The following is a 25519-nucleotide window of genomic DNA, read 5'->3' on the forward strand; positions in this document are numbered from 1 at the left end:
AAAGAGGACAAGGGAGGGAGGATCATCCGAAACACAAGGATCATATTTTATAGCCTGCTGCAGCCAGCTCCGTAACGCACGGAAGCTGCAGGCCACCACCGCATTGCTGCAATTTTCCACTTCTGGCCATATTTTGTGAGAGCGCAGATGGGATTGCAAAAGAGAAGTCACAGAGAGGATCTCCACGGGGTCATTCTGATGCCTTTGCTGTGAACGTATGCTACATGCTCCAGGGCAAGTAAAGTGCTTGACTCTTTCATAAAATAGATTAAAAATATTTGAAGGGTTGAAGGGATCTGGTAGACAGAAAGGACAAACAGATTGTGATTATAATACCCACATACAGTATAGCTTTCCTTACCCTTAAAAACCGAACAAAACAAAAAAACATCAACCAACCAAAGATGGAAATTTAGCGAAGACCTGCTTATGACAGATCTTGAATTATGGGAGGTTATGTGTATGTTCTATGCTTTGAGACAGCAAGCAAAACAAAACAAGAAAATAACATCACCAATGTGTCCTGCAACCTGGGAAACATTTAGAATAATTTGCAAGCGGGGAAAAAACTTCCATGGTAAATACAAATTATAATGCTCAACTCTTTAAAACAGTGTCTGTTCAAATTATTTCAGGACATGGTTATTATAAAGCAGGTTCAACCATAATTTTACCCTTCGGAATAACTTCAGCACAGTCACTTGGGAAGCTGCAGCCAGGGCTTCCTCTGAGCCTGGCTGGCTTAGGCTGAGCGCTGCCTGTCTCCATGCCATTCTGCGCTCCGCTCAAACACAGCCTCCTCCTGCAGCCCCCCAGTGAAAGGGAGGTAGGATTCAGGGTGACATACCGCCTGCAAGTGCTTGCCCATCACCTTTACAAACTCATTTGTTCAGACATGCCGGGTAGAAACTTAAGTCGGGGAGAGAGGGGTGTAGGGTCTGATGCAGCACTTCGCACGATGCAAGCTCTTTGCCATGTCTCGAGTATAGTGCATTAAAAATTGACTTTAATTTCCTCTATAGCCAATCTCAAAGTAAGAGTGAAAAAGATAAGAATTTTCAAAAAGTAATGAAACCTCACATGTCTGCAGGATCTTTGCCAGATTTCTGTGCAACCAGAGAGGGATTTCGGGCAGGAAAGACAGTTCTAAGACCATTCCCCGGGGGAGTTTCTGAAAATCAAGATGCTGCCTTTAGTTACGAAAAATTAATTTCAAGTTCAACTGGTGCAAAAGTTTAAGCTAGAAATGTGCACTCTGATTGACTCTTGTTTAAATGTATTTAATTAGTTTGTTATATTAATAAAAAATTTAGGCTGCATTTGAGCTAGACCATTAGCCACAGCTCAGCACAATGCTTCGCAAAGGGGTCTGAGCCCTGAATTCTTGAATTAAACTAAGTCAACCTAAAAGAGAACTCCGTGGGTGTAAGGGCACCTGTGTTAAGGAACAGCATGCTTACTTTTCCCTTGCCTTGTTTTTTGTTCATTAATCTACTGCAGGTCCAAGGGCGCCTGGAAGAACGCGTCAAGGCTCCTGCCTCAGCACATCACCCCTTCTCCTCTGCTCAGCACGTCCGTAACAGGCACAGAGCATCCTGTCGATGCCACGTCCTTACACAGTTCTCACACTAGGCTCCATCCTGACTTCATCCCGGTTGATGGTGGCCTCTGCTCACACCACTAACGAACATCTGGCCTCAGCTGCTGGGCTTTGGGGAATATCAGGTTCCTGTTACAAAGGTTTGTTGGCAGATAATTTTAAAGAAACATGTTCTGAGAATGTTTTTACAATCTCCACCTCTACCTGCTCTGTCCTAAAATCTGTTTCTCACTATCACATCTCCAAAAGACAAATTTTTTATATATATTTATATTTTTTTTTTAAACCACTAGAAGGAATCCCCTACTGCCTACACAATAAAGTCAGTCAGAGGCAAGATTCTTTCTCACAGATCTTATCCCTCTAAGCCATCAGCCTGACTAAACCACTATCCTTTGATCAATAGGCAGCTAAGTGGGAATTTTCAAAAAAACCTTTAAGCAAAATAAAGTTGCTTCTTTATTACACACAGGCCTTACTCCCCCAAACTAGAAGAGAAGTGGGATTTCTTTTTTTTTGGTATTTTTGTTCAAAACTTGTTCAGTCTGGATGGAAGATAGATTCCATCCAGGGAGAGTAAGAGCTGAGAATAAGAGAGTATTTACTACCACTGAATATGACGATTGCATCAAAGACTAAGTGAAGTGTCCAACTGTGAGAAATCATGAACCATACACTAAATATCACCATTTGTTTATAGTTAAATGTATATAAAAAAAGGGTGGATAATTAACCTTCTGTAAATGTAAATGTATTCTATTTTTAATTAAAGGGATGTGAATAAAAACAATGGTTTCACCTGCAGCATAAATGGGGAGGGATCCTTTGAGCTCTATTTTAAACTGTCCATGCTGAGAGTCAAAAATTTAGCCACAAAGTTGTTTTGTGTGTGAAAGTCAATTTGGGCATCAGACTTCTGAGATGCTATTAGAGCAATCACCAAGTGTTAAAAAGACAAAACATCTTTTCAGAGACTACTGCCAGACAGCAAAGAAAATGACTCTTTAATAAAATCGGATCAATTTTCTAGCTAACCTGCCCCAAGTGGAAACAACATAAGACAGGTTCCCAGAGAGTCAGCATTAATGATGGGCCCATGCAATGAATATCATATGCTTCCATGGACATAACAAAATTGCCTGGGGCAACTTTCATATGAGGGCTGGATTGCAAGTTGTCTGTCTTGCCTCTTCCCCCTTCCCTGAGCTAACTCCTAGGCTTTTTTTTTTTTTTTAAGAGGTAAGATTTTTCACTGTGGTTAACTGTGGTACAGAGTACGTGTTCAAATGTATTATGGAAGAAATAACTGATTTACTCGGAGCAGTTGAGACACCGAAGAGAGCTGGGTTCAGGTCCCGGCTCTGTTGACAATGTGCAACCTGACACTGGGGAAGTCACTCTGGGTTGTTTTAACGTGATCTTCAGCAGCCCACTCTGCCGTGCTTGAAGCAAACATCAAGCTCACATCAGTGAGACTTTTCACAGGCCTCCTTGGACACTTGCACTCTCATCTGAACTCACGAGGTTGGGGTTCAACACCATACAGACTATCATTATCCTATTTTCCACAGGAAGATTGCTCATCCTGAGCAAATTTGTTGTGCAGGCAGAGGATGCTCAAGTGTGCCTATGAAATCCCGGACAGGCAATGTCCATACTATGCTCAAACCCTGTCTGAGATAAAGAATAACTATATCCCTCAACACAGGGCTATTGAGGATAAATCGCCAAATGTGGATGAGACATTCTACCTCAATACTAGACAGATTAGATACATTAATTTGAATAAAAGCAAGCATATTTGTCTCAAAATACTTTGGGGTAGGATGTAGGAGAAGTTTTACACTAAAAAGTCCACAAGGAGGATTTAAATGCCAGGTAACACATAATCAGGACACATTGTTGAATGTGTGGGACAGCGTGTATGGGACATCTGTCTAAAGCACATGCAATTTACAATATTTATAGTGAGAGAGTTTAGATTGTTCAAAAGCACTTCCATCCAATTTTTTACCTACTGAAGTCAACACAAACAATTAAAGAACAATATTTAATGTACCCTTTTGCAATCCTTTTCATCAAAACAAGTAACAATTACTCCAGTGCACTCCCAAATCCTCTTCCTCTCAAAACCAAGCAACCAAAATCCCCTAAAACAGCCCAAGAGACAATAACTACTATTTCAAAAGCATTCCCACTATTTGCTTCTTCAAGTTTCTATTGCTTTCCATGAAAGGGAATCTTTTTGCACACCAAGAGGGGTGGGGAACATTTTTTGCTCAGTTAAGAGTACTCTGCAGACTTCTTTTTTAAACAAGTTTGCAGTGTAACAGTGTTTTTTTTTTTCAATGATCTCCACCTGTATTACAAACAGAACCCGATCACTACTGTCTGTCTGAATAAGGAAGCTGGAAGTACAACCACGGCATACGACGAAACAAACCTCGGTTTCTTTCTTTCTTTCCTTCTGTCCAGATCCAAAGTATTTAGGCTCCCAAGATTTCAAGACACGACCCTGTACAAGTGATGCTAACATACCCTCAAGCATTACAAAGATATGAAACAATGCAATATAAAGATAACAATTAGTACAAACACAGATTCCTTGTGCTAGGAGTTTCAGGGAACAAACACATATATATACATGAAAGCAAAACCGCAGCTGGGTACCTGTGCATTCTACTAGTCATGACTACCTTTAAGTTGGGATGATACTGATATCATTTAATTCACAGAAAAATATTCCTCCATTGCATCAGCATACTAAGAAATATGAAAAAAGATATACCAGACAAACCCTAGCTGGGCTGTCTTACACAACAGCAATATTTCAACTTTAAAATAAAAAGTAGCAAATTTGCCTTTTATGTCCAAAGCACTATCAATAATGATTTGTTTTATTAAATATAAGCTATCAAGCTAAAAGAATTGTTTATGTTTTGCATTTCTCCTTTTGCATTTCTCCTAGCATTTAATTGTTTTGTATTAGAGTAGAAAGATAAGTTGGGCTCTACATTTTGCAGTTAAACCCCAGCAAGTAGTAGCATCCCATTTAAATATTAGTACCCGAGAAGAAAGCAAGAATTGGTGGAACACACCTCTGCACATACTCATTTCTACTCACGTCACTCTAGTGGTTTAGTAACCTGGCTTTCAAACTAATACACACTGTATACACTTAGGCTAGCTTAAAATATTTTTTCAACTAATAATTTCACAAGTTGGCAGAAAAACCAGCTTCCCTCTGACACCAGAATGCTGGTTGTGTCCTTACAGCACTGTTTCTGCATTCGGAGAACTGGGTTTGGTTCCCCACTCCGACACATGTCTGAGAAGTCATGTAATTGTGTCCTTCACAACACGGGGGTCGTGATTTCTCTCTCTTGCCTGGTGACATTGCTAAGTATTGGGAACAGGGACTGACTCTTGCAGTGGACTTGTGCAGTGCGAACAGGTCACGAAGCTGCATGGGCACGTAAATCCTGAGGGCATTAGCTGGACACCGACCTGGCCCTGGCCCACCGAACCTAACACACAGGAGCCTCAACTTGCCCTGGGTTTTATGAAATACCTGCAAAGAACGGAAACTAAATATAAGGAGGTGTAGGAAGGAGGGGCAAAGTACCTTAGTGTAATTATTCAGAGACTTAATTTTAACAAGCAAGCATTTAGAAAGTAAACCCATTGTAAAGTCATCTCATCTCTTTCCCCAGTTGAACTTTCAACCTGACAATGGAAGACACAGGGACATGAAAACTGAGAAATATAGAGTAAGCTATGCTTTATTTTTCTAAAGAATATCAGTCTAGCTCCTGAAAGATGGATAAGTGAAATACTGAAGATGGTGAAGGCTAGCCTGTGGATCTTTACATCTCATCTGTGCACTTTCAGTCCTAGGGTAACAAATAACGGCACAGGTAAGAAATGCTCTATGATATCCTGGTTTCTCTGTTTCATTTTAGAAATAGAGGCCAGCAATCCAGTCAAGAGGAGGCACCACTTTACAGATAATCAACAACAGTCTGAAAATGACACAAGTTGAAAAATTCAGGTACAAGTGACAAAGTACAGGGAACAAGTGGCAATTAGCAATATAGTAAAAAATGGGGCTGCAGGGGTTAATGCAGTTGCCTTTCAACCCTGCAGTATTAAACCACCCTGCAGTAGAAGATAGTTTGTATTTCTTCCGCGAACATCAGCTCCAAATCTGCCCAAGGATTTGAAGGGCAAAAGGCCACGGGACTGAGGCACATGGAAAGAGCTGCAGGAGAAGCCTGCCTCAAACGTCTCGGCGCTCCTCACGGCTCTAGCCAGCGTTAAGAGTTTTCCTTCCAGAAGAAGCAGATTTTGCACACGCAAGAAACATGCAGGAGATCCGCTGGGCTTTAAGCACGCGTGGAAGCTTAAAAACAAGGAACAGCTCAACACTGAGCCAGGGTATCACTGGGAAATAACCCGAGAGTACGCCTACATTTCCACAGGGGAAGCCTGGGTTTGATTTCCAGTTTGGGTCTGTCTCTCCCCAGGTTAGAGGGGGAGAGGACAATGCTTTAACGCTGCTCGACAGCAACCCCTTTGGGCAAAGCAAGCACCGACAGGGTCCAGCAGGAGACGGGGGAAGTCAGAAAGGTTGTGGCTGTGAAGAAATCGGTGTGACCTGGGGAAGAAAGAGATTTTACTCACCATATGAAATGGGAACCAAGAGAATGCCCAGAATGGAAGCAAAGCAAACTCTGATTCCATTTTATTTATCCAATCCGTGCATTGAATGATCCTTTTACCAAACCACCTACTTATTTGTCTTTAATGACTAGCATGAAAGTAGCTATCTTTTCTTAAGAGCACTGTAAACTGAACGACCCCCCTATAAAAAACCACTGGATTTATAGTGTTAAAAGGCAAAGTCCCAGAACTGTACTTCTGTTTACTTGAGAAGTATAAACCATTACTCGGAAAACAGAGAGGCCTTTTACAGAGACTGGAAAACAAATGGTTTAAAAGCATTAAGATCTACATATCTTTCCTTCCCATACATTCAAAGCCATCAATCATATATAATCCAGAACATACGAGGTGCAAAAGTGCTAAAAAGGCCCCATTAAAATACAAGTCTTTCCAGGTGTACCACCCAATCACTAGAACTAAACGCAGAGCAAAACCAGCTCCCATTTATACACACAATACCATTAGTGGCAATTTATCATGTCTTCTTAAAGTGATATATAGCATGTTATGAAATTGCTCATTAACTCCCCAGCAAAAGCTCAGCATGCCCCCATGTACTCAAATGACTGTAATTGGCATTTTAGAGACCTCAGCTTAGAATTCACTCTTATTTATAAAGCTCAGCTTCCGTAACCAACTTTTTAACCCGCTTCTAGTAATATCATTAACTTCGTATTTTTGAGTGAGTTTTCCTTATTATGCAAGGCAACCATTGCTTTTCAGCCCCCAAACAGATACAGTGTTTGAATTAGATTGCTTCTTCCCCTTTCCCATTCTTCTTTCTAGAAGACCTATAAAAACCTAAGGCCATGCCTTTACTATAAATACAAAAAAACTTCAGTAAAATAACATCGTGGTAAGTGAAGAGCCACAGAAGCCAGATTTTTTTTTTTTAATAGGAAAGATAAAGCATTCTCAGAAATATCAGAGATCATGATCTTAATCGTCCTATCACATAAGTACTGTTAGTCACAAAGACCTGCATTTACAAAGCATTAAACTCCAGCATGTCTTGAAGTCCCGCTGTCCCCAAAGGGACTCTATGTGCACGGCTGGCTCAGGGCCGAGCAGCCAGCTTCACGTATCAGCACACGCGCAGCTTCACACCCACGCCTTGCAGGATGACGCTCCGCCAAAGGCCTCGACACCCTCCCCATGGGAAGACAAGCATCACCGTCTTCTTCAGCTGGATGAGAAACAGGGACACAGGGTTTCACCAGCTAAAAGCCTCTCGCGAGCGCTGTGCCAGAGCCAGGAATGAAATCTTTCTGATGAAACTTTATCAACCCCAAATGGTTCCCCATCCATGAGGCCGGTGCTGCCTCGATCAGTTCAGCAGTATTTGCTTTGTCTGCTCTGCGCTGGCAAGCACAAGGTTGATGCTTACAGCAGCCCCAAACGCTGCCCTGGAAAACAAAGTCCTTATGGAAGAGCCAGGCAGCAGCTCAGCAGCTCTCCCTTACAGCACACAGCAGCTGGACCAGTCAAGGTGATGCTAACGCAGGACTTAGCCCAGCTTTCTCTCCCTAAGCCCACACCTGAGAAAAAACATTTCAGCACAAGTTGATATTCTCAGACTGGCCCAGAAGTCCTCATCCCCGATTTGTTTGACTACTGCCAGTTTCAGTCTCTACCCATCAGTACTGTGCCTTGAAATTACAGCAACCCTTTTCTTTTTTTTTTTTAACTTCATCCCATTTCAGTCTTTCTACTATTTTTCTGATAGCAGATGGCAAAGCTCACTGTCACAGACAGAAACATAGAGAAAGATGCTTCTACGGAGGGGGGGAAATACAGCTCAGCAGGCAAAAGTCAGTGAGAAGGCAATTCCCTCTGAGAGTGTCTGTTGTTTTATGGGTTAATACAGGGGTCCTCAAACCATTTCATAATTGCATCACTTCTTAATAGAAGACTGTCTTGCTGACACCTTTCCATTTGCAGTTGTCTGGACCACCTGCCCTCCCCATTTGCAACTGCATTACATTCCCGTGACATCCTAGAAGAGCAATGCCTGGTTAGTAATCTATTTTATTTTACCTTATGGCAATTTATCAGACTGAAAGAAGGAGAAAGGCCAGCTCCTCACAGCTCACAATTAGTTATGCAAGAACTGATATTTATGAACGAAGCTGAAAACTCTGGTTGTTGTAATTCATTTGATATCTCAGCGCAGACAGACCACTCGCCTATGACTGTACTGCCACGTCCGTGTGGCACACTGCCCACCTCTGCTGTGACTGCTTATGGACAGCCACTCTGGGCACGGTACCTTGTGACATACTAATAAGCCTGGAGCATTCAGCAGAGGAGTCCCTGTGGATGGTTTGAGAAGGATGGGACATAAATGACTGCAAATTAGAATAAGTTTTGCCAACAGAACAGCCCCGTTGCTGCCTCTTTCATTGTTCTAAGTCCAATTCTAAACCAATCCCTGTTGATGCTAAAAGATACAAAGATATCAAATCCATCCCCAATCACTTAGTATCTTGAATAGCTCATTCACAAATTAATTGCAGTATGTCATCCTTTGTAGTTCACAGTCTATTGTTACTGCCAGGTGCACTGGCAAAGGCAGTATTTGCCTCACGCTTTAGGCAGCATTTCTCCCAGTAGAGGACGTTTTCCGCTAATGGAACTATTACAAGATTTAGAAGGTAGGCTTAAACAAGATGGGAGCAATACTGTCCTAGGTATTACAAAATACACTTGGATAAAGTCTACTCCAGACCTTGACAGCTGAAAACCAAAGGAGAGATGGCAGATATCTCTTGGAGAAATCATCTGTTATCCTAGTCCTCACAAAGAAAAAGCAAGACTCAGAGACAGAGTGATTTCCCTAGGATTACTTGGGATGCCTATGGCGGAGGTGCCAACTGAATACAGCTCTTTGAGACTAAATATGTCTCTGCCTTGTAACTACAAAAACACCTTCTCATTTTGCCTGTTTGTATTTAGATTCTTAATCATGTGTACAACAAATTAACAACTTGGTGTATTCATAGGATAACAAACGAGAACAGACTTAATTCTGAAGGTGGAAAAAAACCGTACAAATATATTAAAATCTAAGAACACAGTTCAGTTATTGCCTATGACTTTTCACTCCCTTTTAGCTCCCATGGCCTGTCTGACAGCGCAGCGTATTTTCGGGAAACACACACACTTCCTGGGGAGACCAGAACAAAAGGGTCCACACAGCAGCATGACACACAGCAGCCCACAGGACAGGTAAGTCTTAACATGGTTATAGAATTAGAAAATACCAGTTTTATTGTGTCCAGAGAAGTTAGCAATTTTCTGTACAGCCCTTGAGATTGTTTTTGGATGGTTCTCAAAGCAATTCCATTGCTGCCATAATAACACATCTTCCAACAAAAAGTTTCCTTGCCAAGACTAAGTATGAGGACAGGAAACTAATGACTTGCTGGACATTTGGTTCTGGCACACATGTCCCCAAAAAAAGATTCAAGTTCTTCGAAATATTTTTCCTCCTAAATATTAGTGTGGATTTTCAATATTTCTGCCTCCAAAATTAGCTGCCACCCTAAGGCTCGATGCCTAAGATGAACCCAGCACTTCATCCTGCTCAAGACCTTTCTAAGCATCTTGGATTCTTCAAGCTAACCTTGCCTCACCCTGAGTATCAGAAGGGCCAAAGAACAACTATTTTAAATACATGCCAAGCTACTATGGAACAGCGGTTTTGGAACGCTTACTTAAGTCTTAAAATGTGGTAAAACACATGCTGAACTAGTGTCTCAGGACCTTCAGAACTGCATTTAATGTTTGGCTTTGCCAGAAATGTCAAGTGTGCTGCTGTGGTAGTCAACGTCCTTCCTTCTCCTGTTGATGAGCACCAATGTAGCTGCTCTTTTCCTTCTGTCACATCCACATCAGTCAGTGGAACAATAATATAAATAACACAATGAAATAATAACATAAAGCTGCTTCCTAGTTCATTGCAATGAAACATGAGCAACACATGCTTTACTTTGACCCTAATTCTTACCTGACATTCTTCATCAGCAGCACTGCACAGAAGGTAAAATCCTTATTTCCAATTTCCAGATAGGGAAATGGAGGAAAAAGACACAAAATGGTATGCCAAAGCACTCAACAACTATTAGCAGAGCCAAGAAATTAGCTTCAATTTTCTGAATCCTATTTCCAAAGGCCTGTTTATTAGACTACACCCAGATATTTTTTTTTCCTTAAAAATACCAATATAATTTTTCATATCAAATTAATGTACTTACATTTTTACACTTTGGAAAAGTAATTTTAAATAGTGAAATAAATACATCCCACTTGTACAACACACTGCCAAACATTTTTAAAAAGGCACCCTAAGTCACACTCTTGCAATTCAGGGATCTGGAATATGTGCTCTATTGTCTTTTTTTCTAACACAGTGCTCTATCTCCAACCAAATTTGAACCTGTGGATTTAGTTTAATTTCAAAACCTATGCAGTTGGCTTCTGTAAGACATGTTTCTAAAGGACTTGGGATCCAAGACTGAGATGTAAATTCATGGAAATTAAAAAAAGAACATAAATTAAAGGCCATATGATTTCAAATGGAATCCCCTTAAAGCTCTAAAATATACCACTAAAGCAAGACCAGCCAATTATGTGCGGTCCCTGATGATTCCACCCAGATATCTGGTTATGAATCACAGGATGCTCATGTCTAGAGCGCCTTCAAGCACTTAAATTTTCACCATAAGAAATAAATGACCACTATTTTTTCACACCTTGGACAATTTAAAATCAGATCTTATGCAGCACTTACTCCAGACACCATTGTCTTCCTGATGTTCTAATTTCCGACGTAAGAGAGTTTTGTGTCCACCCTGTGAGGTCCTTATTTAACCTGTGAACTTGGAGAGAAATCGCTTTCTTCAAGCACTCAGGACTGTCATCTGGATCTTTCCTACATCGCTCGTTCGTCTTTACTGACTCTGTAGACCCATCTTTGTTTTACTGTGGTATCTGTCAATGTGTTGCAATTTGTTTATCCAGGACAGCTCAACTCAGATGGAGCATCTGTTTTTCAGCAAGGTCCTGCTTTTGTTACCCAATTTTCCAGCTGGATTGACAGAGGCACAAGGAAGTCAAGTGACCTGCCCGGGTCAGATGGCGTCGGTGGCTCGGAACAGATTGGAGCCCGGGATCCTCCTGGCTCCGTGCCCTGCACTGGACCACGCTCCCTTTTACGAGTTGTTCTGAACTAGAGATAAATTGTGTCCACTTTTCCGTCTTGTCTACAGATATTATAGCAAACAGCCCCCAGTTTCATTTATATGGTTGTTCCACTTTTGAATACAGCCTTAAGCTATCTGGAGGTCATTAAAATACATATAACAATGTATTCAAGCTTAATTTTTACATAATTCTGGTCTCCTGATCCTTCTCTTGAACTCAACGACCTGGCAAACATTTCTACATCAGGTGTTCATATTTCTTCTACTACTTCCTTGAGGAAGGAAGAATGCAATTCATTTGCCACTTGTGCTTTGTCAAATTTTAATTGTTATTAATTTTCCACCTAACCACTTCCAGTGAGATTTCAGGCTATTTACAGCTTCATTTATCATGGGATTTCTATTCCCATCACACAAATACAACCTACTGTTTACAGTTATTACACAAGTAAAGATGCTTGTACAGACCTGGCCTTACTACTGTATATTTTTTCACTTGTAATAACTTGTAGGCTATAAAAATAAAACGCCTGTTTTAAATACTCAAGACCAGGAGCTACAGAACTCCAAGGCTGACTCCGGCTTTTCTGAGATCTTGAATAATTTTCTCAGGCTTTCTAAATCTCAGTTTGGCTGATTGTAAAACTATGAATTTCCTACTTTATACAACTGAACTGGAAGTAAACTGGTTAAGGTTTGCAAAGATGTCAATTGTTAAAAAGCTATTCCACTGGGGGCATACGCTTCCTAATATAGCCTCACTCTTAAATTCCAGCTGAGCCGTGCTTTGCTTCAGACCCAAAAACGGGTTTGGAAAGGTACACGTGCTTTTTATCTATAACACTAACGTATTACTAGAATACTGCTGAACAATTTCCTTTAAGCTTTACTTTCTCCAATAAACCCACTGACCTAATATCTTAAATTCCATTTGTATTTCAAACCAAAGATTATGAGAACAAAGGGAGCCTAATATTACTATTCAATGGTATTTCAGAATAAAGTACATACAAAATGGTACCTTGGTTACTCATTAAGCCAAACCTTTACTAAGTCTCAAAGTGGCCTTTTGTTTCATATATGTATTTTTTTTTTCCTTGAGAATAATTAGATGCACTATTACTAGGTAACTAAATATCTGATTTGAGGCAAGCAGGTGCAGGAGGTAGATGTCTGGCTATGATACAGTGTCCAAAATTTACTTCAGAAACAGCACACTCTACCTGAAAATACTAACGCTATTTCCGTCAACGTCAGTCTAGGTCACTTCCATAATCACGTTAGCTTCTGCAGAAAGAAGTTTATTTGCTAAATTTGTATCCTCGTTTCTTCTATGGCATTTGAGAATAAATATTTACATGAATATGTCCAAAATCCATTTAAATTGATGCAAACAACCCATTCATGCTAAGTCTACTTGCTCTCCTTTTACTCATAACATAACACATATTTACGTATATACTTGTAATCCATAAAATACCACAGTCAGCCTTACTTCCTTTAGTGAATTCCAGCCAACACCTGACTGGGTAATTTATGTCTTCTCTTATAATTACTTTGGCTTTTCTTAAACTCTTTTATTTATGTCCCTAATGATGTTGTCATCTAGATGCCCAGTTTATCAAGCTCACCTAAGCCCTCCAAACGTGCTGCCTCTAGCAAGGAATTTTTGCTCTGTCAGGTAGATGGACGAGAATCCTAACTGAAGTCACTCATCATTGATCCTCTTGTTTCCATAAAGGTCGTTTCTGAACAATCACAACTCTCTGAAAACCTGTCAGTAATATTCAAGAATGCTTTATTCAAGAAGGACCTGCTCAGCCTTCCTTTGTGTTCGTTGCCTGTTGAGTTTGCCTGTGCCTTAGATACAGTTCTTTGTTAGTATTGATATAAACCAAAGCTGTCCTCACATCACACTTAACAGGTTGATGGGCACGTTAGGGCCTGAATCAGCAGCATTCAAGGGCAAGTCAAAGACCCCATACTATATCCAAACCAAGAGATCTTTATTGACCTTGGTGATTAGATCTTGCACTTTTGGGTGCAAGATGCTCTCTGTACATTTCTACTTTGAGGGCTGCAGCATGACGCTAACAGCAAGGGTTGTGGAGTACTAGGGGAGTATGTACCTGCCTCCATCTCTCTCTCATACTGTAGAGATTTAGGGGAAGGGGTCTTCAGGACTTGGGAGGAAATAGGGCAAATCACCAGTTGTCTTCATGAGGCAAGAGGCGTACAGAGAGCATTTGCTAATTTCCGTTCTTTTGGGAGAGAAAAGGAAGGCAGGGCTCAATTAATAAGCATATAAAGAGAGGCATGGAAGGGGTGTAGTTATTTCTTCCCAGAAGTGAGGTTATTCAGTAGCTAGGCAGACATGTAAAGGCTGGTTATGATACTATAAAGGCACCAGAGCTCCTGCAGAGCTAGAATTATAGGGTTACTGTGCAAAGAAAGTAGGCCCAGAAGGAGAAGAGGTATTTTGGAGGAAGCAAGGGTGTAAATGCTATTTTGGCCTTTTCTTTTAGAATTCTTGGAATCAGCAAGGAGACTAAAATGAAAAATTGCACTAGGACGGGGGGCTTTGAATAGGAGCCAATTCAGAAAGCAATTTTTATTTGAGACGGCTCAAACACTGGCCAAATGCAGCACACTTAGAGCACATGTTAAAAAATACTGAATAATGTCATACACACTGAAAAATGCAAAGAAAAATTCATGATAATATACAGTTGTTTTACATAGTATGCAAACATTTTCACTTTTCACTTCTGCAAAATCCTCCTTTCTTGTGGCTAAACCTTTAAGATCAGAAATGTTGTGAATTACACTATTAGCCAGAAATATTTAATGTCAACATAGAGCTGATATGTCTTCACTTGGACATTTGGTTTCTTTGGAGCAGAATCCCTCTCGAACCTCATCAGTGACATGGAATTGTAGCCATTTGGTCTCATGAGGTTAATTATGCTTTACACAATGGATAAAAAGTTAGTCCCTGCCTTAAACAGCTTCCTTGCTAAGTTGAGAAACTGAGGCGCAGAAAGATTGAGAACTCTCATGCATGGTTCTGAGAAACTTCATGGCAAACCTAGAACTTAAAACACACCTGAGCCATGCGTCTTAAGCATGGAGTCAATCCACATTTTACATTTGTTATGTTGCAAAAGGTTTAAAAAAGAAAACTAAGAGAACTGGTAAAAAACTTGCTGGAAGGAAAAACTAACACTTCAAAATGCCACACTTCCTGAGAATATAACCCATTTTGCTGACTGTTAAACTTTTTAGAATCTGGGAATTCCTGTTTTCGCAAACCTGAAAGACAAAGAATTGAACCTACATTTTGCATTGCTTTGTCATTATACTCACCTTTGATCTTCACAGAATCGTGGTTGAAGGAAGCTAGAAGGGACCTCTTGAGATCATCTAGTCCTGCTCAAGCAGCGTCACCTACAGCAGGTTTCCCAGGACCATGTCCACCTGGGTTTTGAATATCTCCATGGATGGAGACACTACAATCTTTCTGGGCAACCTTATTCCAAGACATTGATTTTGACAAGATCCAGGGTTTGATCCATTTGCCCTGGTGCCTATAGTCATGTGAGGGACAATATTATTCAGTACATCCTCGTGGGTTTGGCCTTATGGATAAAGGATCTATGGGAGACCTGTGTTCCTTTGGAGAAGCAGAAGGATGGGAGATGCCCTATGTCATCTCAAATGGCCACAGATTCATACGTCTGGGCAACTGAGTTGTGTCTTCAAATCTGGCTGATCCTTTTCCAGTTAGTTCACAGAACTAACCCACCCTATTACCCACTTGCTTTGTTTGAGCTGAGAGAAACTTTTAAAGTGATCTGGCCATATGTCTGAGATACTTTCTGTAACTAAATGGCAACTAAACCATGGTCCTTTAGTTCTTAACTATGTATTTAGTAGGACCAACAATTGTTATTTACAAAAATTAATTGTTACATGTTCTCTGTTAAAAGCTCACCCATTCAACCCATAATACCCACCACTTCTAAACCTATGGCATTCACAGCAACACAGAGAGTGCCATGTGGTCATTAGCCCATCTCCAGAGCTATCACTTCACTTTCATTCTCTTTGTTCCAAGATTAATGAAACAATGCACAAGATGCTCAGAGACCCGTTACGTGTTTGGAGGTTGGACTAGACAATCATTAAAACATTCCTTCCAACCCAAACTATTCTATGATATTTGCATCCAGACTTTGAAATTTGCACCAAGACCAAGAAAATGTTAACATCTATTTAATAATGGCAATATTAATAACACTAGGAAATTAATTCATAGCCTCACACCTTGCCTCTTATGACTGTAACTGTGCACACCAAATCATTCTCAGCCCTTCCAAATCTTTTCTCTTGCAAATGTTTTTATAAAGGCAACAAAGCCCAAAACTTCGAGCTGGTATGGACTAGTTTGTCTCCACTCTCCGCAGTGTAAACCTGCCAATTACAGCAGATGAAGATCCAGTCCAGTCTCTCTCTCCTAGGAAAATTTCCACTTTTCAAAATGCACCGCTATAAGCAGTTATTTCTGCGGATCCCAACCCTTCCATTCAAGATGCTCAGTGACTTTGTATCTCCTGCTAATGTATTCCTTGGGGAAGTTACTATCCACCAAATCTCCTATAGTTATTGTTAGGAAATCATTAACCCACAGCTCTTTTCAACTCTTGGTAATTATGATGTTAAAAAAAGGAAAAGTTTGGCTGCTAACAGTTGCAACAATGTATTTGTTTGCCACATGCGATGGAAATCTGATAGACAATATCTGTGCACTCCATCTGTTACACTGGATTGATCCGCTGATGAGATTCTTTTTAGAAACCTGCTTACCCCTGCTGGTGCTGCAAGCTTGAAAGAGAAAAAACACTTTCTTCTCCTTGTTCTCTTGTGTGGTGGTCGACCCTGTCTTCCTCTCCATTAGAACCCATCCTGCTGCCACAGATCTCACAGGATTTATATTGTTTTGATTCCTTTCAAACACTGTCTTGTTACCAACATCTGACAACAGTCTCTTGGGCTATCACGATTTTACAAACTGACCAGGCCTATAAGTCTCTATAAATCCCATGTGGATACAGACCTGTGAAAATGTCTTTAACTGTCCGTTAAAGTACACAGTAGCTCTTTTATTATATAAATAGTCATGGGTGTTCTATACTTATACAGAGGAAGAAGCTGTAATTTGGGGAGGGGGGGACGGAGGGGAGTGCTTGAAAACTCTGCCAGAAGAGGTTGTTCTCTGAACACTCATCAGCGAACCCATTTGCTCACCGCCACCGCTTGACAAGAACACACCATGGGTGGTCGTCTTGCTCCCCACCCCCTCCATAATAGCGGTGAAAAGCCACAAAATAGCGAGTCAAATTTAGGCATGACCACACATGTTGGTTTCTCATGAAGTTGGGGAAATTTTAGCCCTGCCCTTCAAACAACAATACCCAGAAAAACAACGACGCAAAGGCATATCTACAATTGAAAAATTGAAAACATGTTGAGTATAGAACACAGGAAGGTCAGAAGATACAGTTTTAATGAAATATTTTAGTCCCCTGGCCTTACAATAAGTTTAAAGTTTACTATTATAAATCTGTGCATGCGTGTGCGTGGGTATATATGTAAGTCTCTCTCTATATGCGTACAGACAGGCAGACATCGACACTTCTTTGTAACAACAGAAAGGGAAAATTAGAATGGTTGTAAGAGCACAGGCTGTATCTATCTTCCCCATTTAAACAATAGTACCAATAAATCCAATTTCTTGCAGTGAAATCAATTCATCTGAATCAGTGAGTTATTTTAAAACAAACTGCCATGACTATTTGCAAGAACTGCAATGAAAACCCTTCTGCCAAGTCAAACAGTTTGCTTGGAGAGTCAAATGGGGATGGGGTGGGGGGTGGGGGGAAGGAAAGAAGAAAAATGGTTAATAGTAGGGCTGTTGCTTTTCCCAAGCGCAGCAAACTGAGCCTAATTGATGCTGACGCATGACAGACTCGTGTGTACAGTATTGCCCGGGCTCTGAGTGAAGCTGCTGACAGAGGGTAAATGGTGCATGGCAGCTGGGCTTGCCCTGGCCTGGCATGGCACCGTACGCACACATCGCCTGTCAAGAGATATCATGAGGGCTAATGAAGGGCAGCCCACATTTTTAAAATTCTTCTCACTGAGTTTTGGATCAGGCTTTACACCATGAAGCCTTCTCAACCTTTTAGTGCTTGGTTAAGGATATGTGACACTTGTTTAAAAATTAATGTGTTCTAATCAATTTAAAGTTGGAAAACTAAAAGCCAGTACATCTCTGTGCGAGAAAGAAAAAGTGCGTATATGAATGTGTGTAAGATGGAAAGACATGGCAGAGAAAGAAGAACGGAACAAGAGGAAAGAAGTACAGGCTTTTTTGTAGCTACTAACAACAGAAAGCGATGACATGGAAGTACCACCAATTTATCTGATGCATTTTAATACTCTGCTATAGCTCCTTTTAAAGCAAAATGTTGTGCATTTCTGAAAGGTTTACTTAAAATAAGTGATTCCCTAAAAACTTCAAATGCTTCCTCTTTTCCTGAATCTAGCCCACTGCCTGTAATTGCAGCTGAATAATTGTATCAGTACCCAAAAATGAGCGAAATTCTGTCCTGCAGTTCTTAGGCATAAAGAATTAAATATAAGAAAACAGAATTAGGATAAAAGAGACCATCTTAGAAATCTACCTGATTACAAACTTCAAATCACAAGTAACAGCTTGGTTGGACCCTCAGTTCACAGAAGTCTCTGGTGCTTTCACATTCCTTTATGTTATTGTGCATTGTAATAAATGGCAGAGATATTTCTGGTTTAGCTTTTTCTGAAATGTTCTCATAGACAAATGGAAAATACATATGCAGAAGACCGTTGAGACTTTTCAGGGTATTTCACTGACCAATGCAGAATCATTTCTTGCCACAAATCCCCAAGGGCTTTATCCTGGTTTCAAAAAAATCCCTGGCATTTTCACAACTGACTTCAGGATTTCAATAGTTATTTTACATGCCAGTAAAAAGAAAACGCTTGGTTCTCATCTAACCTGGAACAGCTTATCCCCTGCCAGTCACTATTAGCTTATGTGGAATGGTCTCTGAGTTTATCAGAGAGAAAGGATTTATGTCCTGCAGAGACTGACCATCTTTTCTGCCTCTGTAGACCAAAAGAAGACACTCTGACAACTGAAAAAGGATGTTGTGACGTTGTCTCCCCTTGCTACTACTTTCGGTCTTGCAGTTTATACCTCCTCTTCAAACCCATTATTATGCAGAGCAGAGGGAAAACCCCCCACCATCTGAACTACTAATCTTAAGATTAAAAAAAGGAAAAAAAAAAAGCAAACAACTTCCTCATTCAAAACCCACAAACCGCTGCATTTATTTGATAAATAAAAACTAGTTATTTTTAGGTTTATCAGCTGATCTAGGAAAAAGTTAACCTAACCTTGGCAAATACAATAGATCATAAAGAAGTATCACGCTCTGAGAAACATACACAAGGAGCTTAGGACAGCTTTGGTCCGCAGAGCAAAGTCATTTGCTCACTGAAAATGTGTGTATTCAAGAGACACTCCAGAAAGCTGAAACAATGGCAGAAGTTCTTCCTCTGATGCAACCTGATGACAACACAGCGGCACTTCCCAGAAGTGCCTCTAGAGAGAATGCCACTTTGGGTAAACCAGCACTGGAGAGAAAAGTGACATAGATTGTCCAATAAATTTGGGGGAAAAAAAATGGGTGGTGAAATAAAAAGGTATTACTCATCCTTCTAAAGCTAAATTATCACATGTCATTAGGTTATCATGGTTTTAAGCAAATTGCTTCTACTGCGTGTAAGAGATTTTGTACTAGTAAAAGGTGGCAAAACATTTTCACTTGGGTATTCAGTGTAAGAATTAGTAAATATCGAGCAGTAACATTTTCCCTCCTCATATTTCCTTAGGATTTTTGAGATAAACGTAGATTCTTACCACGATTCTTTGCAAATTTCCCCACCTTCCCTCCCTTACTCACAGGAATGGCTAACAAGCTGCTGATTGTTCCTGTAGTCTGGGGGTATCCATTCCCCAGGAAGCATATCAAAATTATGACACAATTCTCTATCAACTAATAATGAAATTCAGTGTTTACCAGTCTGAGTAACAGGAACCAACCGATTTCGGAAGTGAATGATTTCATTTCTCCATTACCACTTCTCCAAGCTGTTCACCTGTTTCCATACATACTATACCTTAAATCAGGTGACTATTTACTATCATTTTGTTAGAATTTGCCCTCATTAAAGGAAAATCAGCTAATTCTTCAAATAAAATTCTTTCTGAAGTATGATTCTTACTCAACTGAAAACAAATGCTCTTTCTCTCATTTGTTTTCAAAAATACGTGTTTAAAGAAACCTTCATTCAATTAATATCTGTTTATTAATGATTCACATCAGTTGAGCAGTCTTGTCTATTTGATGATTCAGAACCCATTTCTTCCAGGGTAAACTGTTCAAATAACACCATAACTGGTGGTATACAAAGTCTACATCACTTTTGTTCTTTCCTGTGTTATTTAGGTTTTACCTGTGCAGAAGTGTTTTTTGAGAGTCTTCAAAGATTTTCTATTGTCTGCAGAATTTGATAAAAAATCTGTATCCTTCACCTTCAGTTTTCTTTACTCAATTTCACCTCCTACTTCTTCCACTACAGGACATATTTGACAGGATTCTATCGCATATTTGTAGACAAACAGTAGCGAGCATGATTATACAGTAAGTGTTACAAATACATTTCACTTTCTACTTCAAATACTATGAAGTCATGAAACTAAATAATTTTCACTGAAACTAAATAATTTTCATTTTTTTTAAAGATACATCTGTTTTTCTGTAATCTCCAAAAACTCTTGGAAAATATTACCTCTGTCTAGTTTTAAATGACAAAGTGTTTTTTGTTTTTTTTTCTTTACTTGAAAGAAAGAGAGGAACACCTGGTGCCTGCAAGCAAACTGTATAAAATCACTTAATGAGTTTTGAAAAATCTGCTTTTATGGCCAAATCCGTAATTTAACATAGTAAGAAAAGGCTGCTGTCTCTTAACAGCCTTATACTATCCCAATTCATGTAGTACTGCATGATTTTGCAGGGCTGGTTGAGGAAATATTTGTTCTCTAAGGAGAGAATAATTACTCTGAGTGTTTGACACCTGATTCTGGTCTTCAAGACGGAGTTTAATAAGTTTGTGCTCATGGAACTGCCACTTATAAAGCTTCAAAATGTGAGCATTTGTACTCAATTTGAGGATACAGCAGCCTGGTATCAAAAAACAATTTTCTAACAAAAAATTATTGCCATTCACAAGCAATATTTGTAAAGCTAGATGCAAATAAGAAGTATGCGTTGAATGTGAGAAGGGTAAAATTTGATTTAAAATTCTGTGCTCGAATATACATATATATATGTGTGCATGCATGCACAAAGACCTACGCTTACAATTGTGCGTGTATATATGTGTATTTGTGCACATGTGTATAAACACATGCAACCTATTTGAAGAACTGGTTTTGAGAAAACTTTGATTATGTCTGCATCAAAAGAAGCTGTGTACTAAGTGCTGGATTTTACAGGAGCATTAGATTTTGCCTCTTCATTGATTGTTTTTACTTTCGAAAAAACGATGCTCTTCTTTTAGGAGCTCTCCTACAGACACTTTAAACCGGTCAGTTCCAAAGAAATAAGAGGGGTTTTTGTGGGCATCAGGACTGTAGGATCAGGTCCTTTATACTAAGAGCTAATTGCACTGTACTGGGTTTCTAAAAAAATTACGCATTTACACTGTGCTTATGTACACGTATATGCGCGTGCATAAACTACTTAAGTGCAAATTGCCAGAATGTCAGTAAATTACTGCCGGAGCTGCAAAGCATTTACATACCTTAGGCATGAGCAACCAATTGGAACTTTTAATCTTTTAACAAGTTGCTGCTCAGTGACATAATAATGAATAAAATGAAGAGTAATGAAGTTGACCATAAAGCTTAGCAAATAAACATTGTACACAAATATAACAATTCCTGACTAGCTCAGCACACAAAATCTACTCATGGTTTGCTGCCAGTTACCATATGCTTGTGCCAAAATATAGTAACATCCTCCTACCGTTGCTTGTGGTGTTGTCATTGGTGGTCTTTTTGCAGATCACTATTTGCTGCCCTCGCCACGCTGGGACCCACCCTCACTCTAACCTGTTCACCTGCAGATAGCTTTATCTTTTAGTATCATTCCAAGAGAAGTTTTCAGAAGCTTTCTTGTCTCAATACTCCTGTCAAGGAAGTTGTAGAAATCACCCCCAGGATTACTGACAGAAACTTTCATTTGTTTGAAATCTGAATGTATAGTCTGGTTTATCGGCACTGACAGGACAAGGTCATAGACCATATTCTATCGTTATTCTCACTCCTACCAAGAGTCCATGATTAAGTCACCTAGAATAAAACTCCACTTCTGTCAAAAGACATGGCAAATCACTCGCTATAGCTGCAAAGATGAGTGACCGTTCACTGTCTTTTGTGGTTAGGAAAAAAGTACGTCTAATAAGGTATATACCTTATTAGTATATTTTAGTACTAGTATTAGTATATATTAGTATCTTTTCTAACTGTGACTGGCACACCCAAAATTCATCTCATTTCTATATGTAGAGCAAGTCTAAAAGGTATCAAATTCAATTTTGTTGAAGATGAACTTGGTTCAGTCGTTCGTTATAATCCAGGTAACTAAAAAGGCAGGCTGGGATCTACAGAATAAATGGTAGGATTCTGCCTTAGTCCCCTACAAGACAATAGCAGAAACAAAGAAAGGCAATAATGGCCACAAGTCACTGCTGAGTGATAAGTCTTTTGAGGCAGAAATCTACTTCCACTTCCAATTGAACTGATGTCCCTATCAAAAAAGGACGACTAAAATTCCTCCCAGCTGGCAGCCATGCTAGTAGTTGAGGCAGAAAGGCTAAGGATATAACAAACATTAACAAGGAGAGCATTAGAGGCCTTTCTTCCAGGATGGGTTATTGCACCATAGTGGAACCTTACGGGAAGCTTGAATTGCTGTTGTCTGTTGTCTTTTCTCTGTAAAAAGAGAAAACTGCCTTTTTAAGATACGAATAAGGATTTTAAACGGTATCATATTAAAAGCTCCAGGGACAGTAACTAAAAAGCAAACATTTACCTCTAACTTATTCCTACAATGAAATAGCATGGTAACATGACATTACTGCTCCAAGGTAAATATTTACTTGTTAGTATTGGGCGCCGCATAAAAATATACCTACTTTCCCCACCCAAGATGACCTGCATTTTCTATTACCAAGACCAAAACAACCACCCACCCCACAATTCCCAGTTTAGTACGCTGCATATACTTCTTGATCTATACTGAGATGCTTAAACACACAGAGTGATATTTGGGGCTCCAAATACACGATTTTCAATTTACACATCTTGGATAACAAACTGAGAATGTATCACGACAAAAGCAAAAGAGGAAGCTTCTGCTTTCCCTTTCAACCCCCATCTCCAGCCCAAAGGACCATTATCCATTAAGAAACCACAGCTGAACAAGGGCTGCATCTCTCCAGTACACCACGTCACCCCAAAGAGGGCTGCTATCTTTTTTCCCCATCAGCTTTTGCTATTACATACTTGGCACCTGTCACTTCAGGAATTAACAATATGATGATCATCCAGACTAAAAGGAGAAGAAGCAGTGTAAATAAATTTTATATAATTTCTTCTGTTTGGCAAGTTCCTTTCTTCTATTTTTGGAAGGATTTTGAAAATTTGCAAAGCCCAACTGAGTTATGTTTGCTCTTTCTCCCCCAAACATGAAAAATACTAGGTTTAATGACTTAAAAATTTCTAGATAAAAAAATTTTGTATCTACATACACAAAAACCCCCTTCATTTATGAAAAACGTTCCAGCCTTCTCTTTTAGCATTTTATTCATTACTAAACCCAGCTTTTGAAAGCAAATACCCTACACGTGCTCCTGACACCAGCTATCGACATTCCCAGCGCCTTTGTTTACTCACTTATAAAATGACTATGTTGCTGCGCATTCAGCTGAAAGGAGCGTTGAGAGACCTACCTGCAGCCTGGCTACGCAGCACTGGACGAAGCCGATCGGCCAAGGCATGGCAGTCTGCTCACACACACCATTCCCCATGGAGAGGAGCCTTTGCTTATGAAATGTTGTGGGAAAATGGAAGGAATATGTTTTTTGAAGTCTGAAGAATATTTTTTTTCAATGCTAGAATTTACAAATACAAATTTAAATTGTGTCTATAGCACAGAATTCCAAATATTGTGAAGTTTTTCATGCTAAGAAATTTTCTGAGGGTTTTGATTTTGCTTTAATTTCGTCTTGGGCTAAAATCAGACCAGACATTGAAGCACAATAAAAAGTTTCTTTTTGGTACGGATGTACTTTGGCGTGAGCTACTGTGCTCTCATTTTCATATGGAGGGAGTAGCAAGAAAAGAGAATTTCCATCCCACAGTATCTTGAGAATGGGTTTACTTGGCAAATGACTGACGTGATTTAATATGCTATTATCAGACTCCTGCCCTTCTTTCCCTGCTATGTATCTAGCTAAGGCTCCTGCTTTCCTGTTAGAGGTACTGTCAACGTCATAGCAGAGCTGGCAAAACACGTGTGAGCATTCCTCATCTGCTACAGGTAGGAATCAGGCAAGCTGTCCGAAACTTGGCTCACTTGACGTGGAGACATTTGGAAGCACTCAGTTTCTTTCACATAGTCTAAGCTCTTTGGGCATTTACCTCCAACTGCTGTACAGCGATATTTTCTCTGCCAGATCTAACTAAAATGGCTGAATCCAAGGTCTTATCTTCAACTCTGTAATCCGTCACCTGATCTAACGGATGCGATGCATCACGAAGATGCCAAGATGTCAAACTCATTCAGTGTACCAGCAGCAAGGCTACATGCGACCCGAGGACTACAACTACCACAGAGGTCTGTAGCAACTGAGGATAACAAAGGTTAAGGTCAAACCAGAATGACATCGTTCAAGATGGTTTGGGAACACTGAAAAGCTTCCTTTCAAGATTTCCAAACAAAACAAAATATTCCAGTGTTTCCAAGTCAAAACACTGCAGAACTTCCTGTTCAGTGAGGATCCGTTCTGGTCTGAAATAAAAAGGCATGAAATGGTGGCATTTCCCAGGACAAAGCCCAGCTACTGATTAGCTTCAGGGGTTGTACATTTAGAAGAAACTGGAAATCGAAGTGATGCAATTCTTGCTTTACAAATGCATTTCCAAAGTTAATCATTCCTATGGCCAGCTCCACCAGACCATCAGTCCCTACTACTGTCCTAGAATTGCTTCCTTGCTCCTGATAGCCAAGTTACTGCTTCATCTCTTTTTAAGGTCTTTTGAGTGGTCAAGGTCTCAGAGTAACTACTAGAAATGAGCGAAAAGGTGTAAAAGCAACAATGGAATTCTTAATCATCCATGTCAGACAAAGTAGGAAAACCAGAAAGCAATTAACATTCGGTTAAATGAGAATACTTTCTCCACTGTGGGTCACATTAAAAAAATAACATTAACAAAAAAGAAATAAGTAAACATTTCTTTACTCAGTTTTCTCAATATCAACACAATTTAACTGTTAGGGCTCATTTCGGTGCAAAATTATTTTTCAGATATGTCACTGACAAACTTATTTCTTCTTATAATGAGAAAAATACTTTTTTTGTAGGAAAGTGGCTGTACCATAAATAAAAAAATAGCCTTTGTATTTTAAAATATTTAATAAAAAAAAAGCAAAGCTGTCAGCTAAAATACTAAAAATAATAAACACTTTGAATGAATTAAAAGTCAAGTAATACCAAGAAAAATGGAGTGGAAAGATATTCATTTATAATGTCCTAT

The 25519-nt window shown here is 39.7% G+C and overlaps 1 protein-coding gene across 5 annotated transcripts in view; it reads right to left on the bottom strand.

Annotated features, from left to right (window-relative positions):
- VTI1A (vesicle transport through interaction with t-SNAREs 1A) overlaps window positions 1–25519 on the bottom strand; it is a 284284-nt gene that overhangs the window by 139000 nt on the left and 119765 nt on the right. The window contains exon 7 of one of the 5 annotated variants that reach the window (XM_063337614.1): window positions 6133–6257. The exons of the other annotated variants lie outside the window; for them this stretch is intronic. Coding sequence (XP_063193684.1) covers window positions 6151–6257 — 107 coding nt within the window. The 3' untranslated portion in view covers window positions 6133–6150. Of the gene's footprint in view, window positions 1–6132; window positions 6258–25519 lie in introns of those variants that run through there. 5 annotated transcript variants of the gene reach the window in all.

This window comes from Chroicocephalus ridibundus, chromosome 6 (genome assembly GCF_963924245.1).
Source record: "Chroicocephalus ridibundus chromosome 6, bChrRid1.1, whole genome shotgun sequence".
Taxonomy (NCBI): domain Eukaryota; kingdom Metazoa; phylum Chordata; class Aves; order Charadriiformes; family Laridae; genus Chroicocephalus; species Chroicocephalus ridibundus.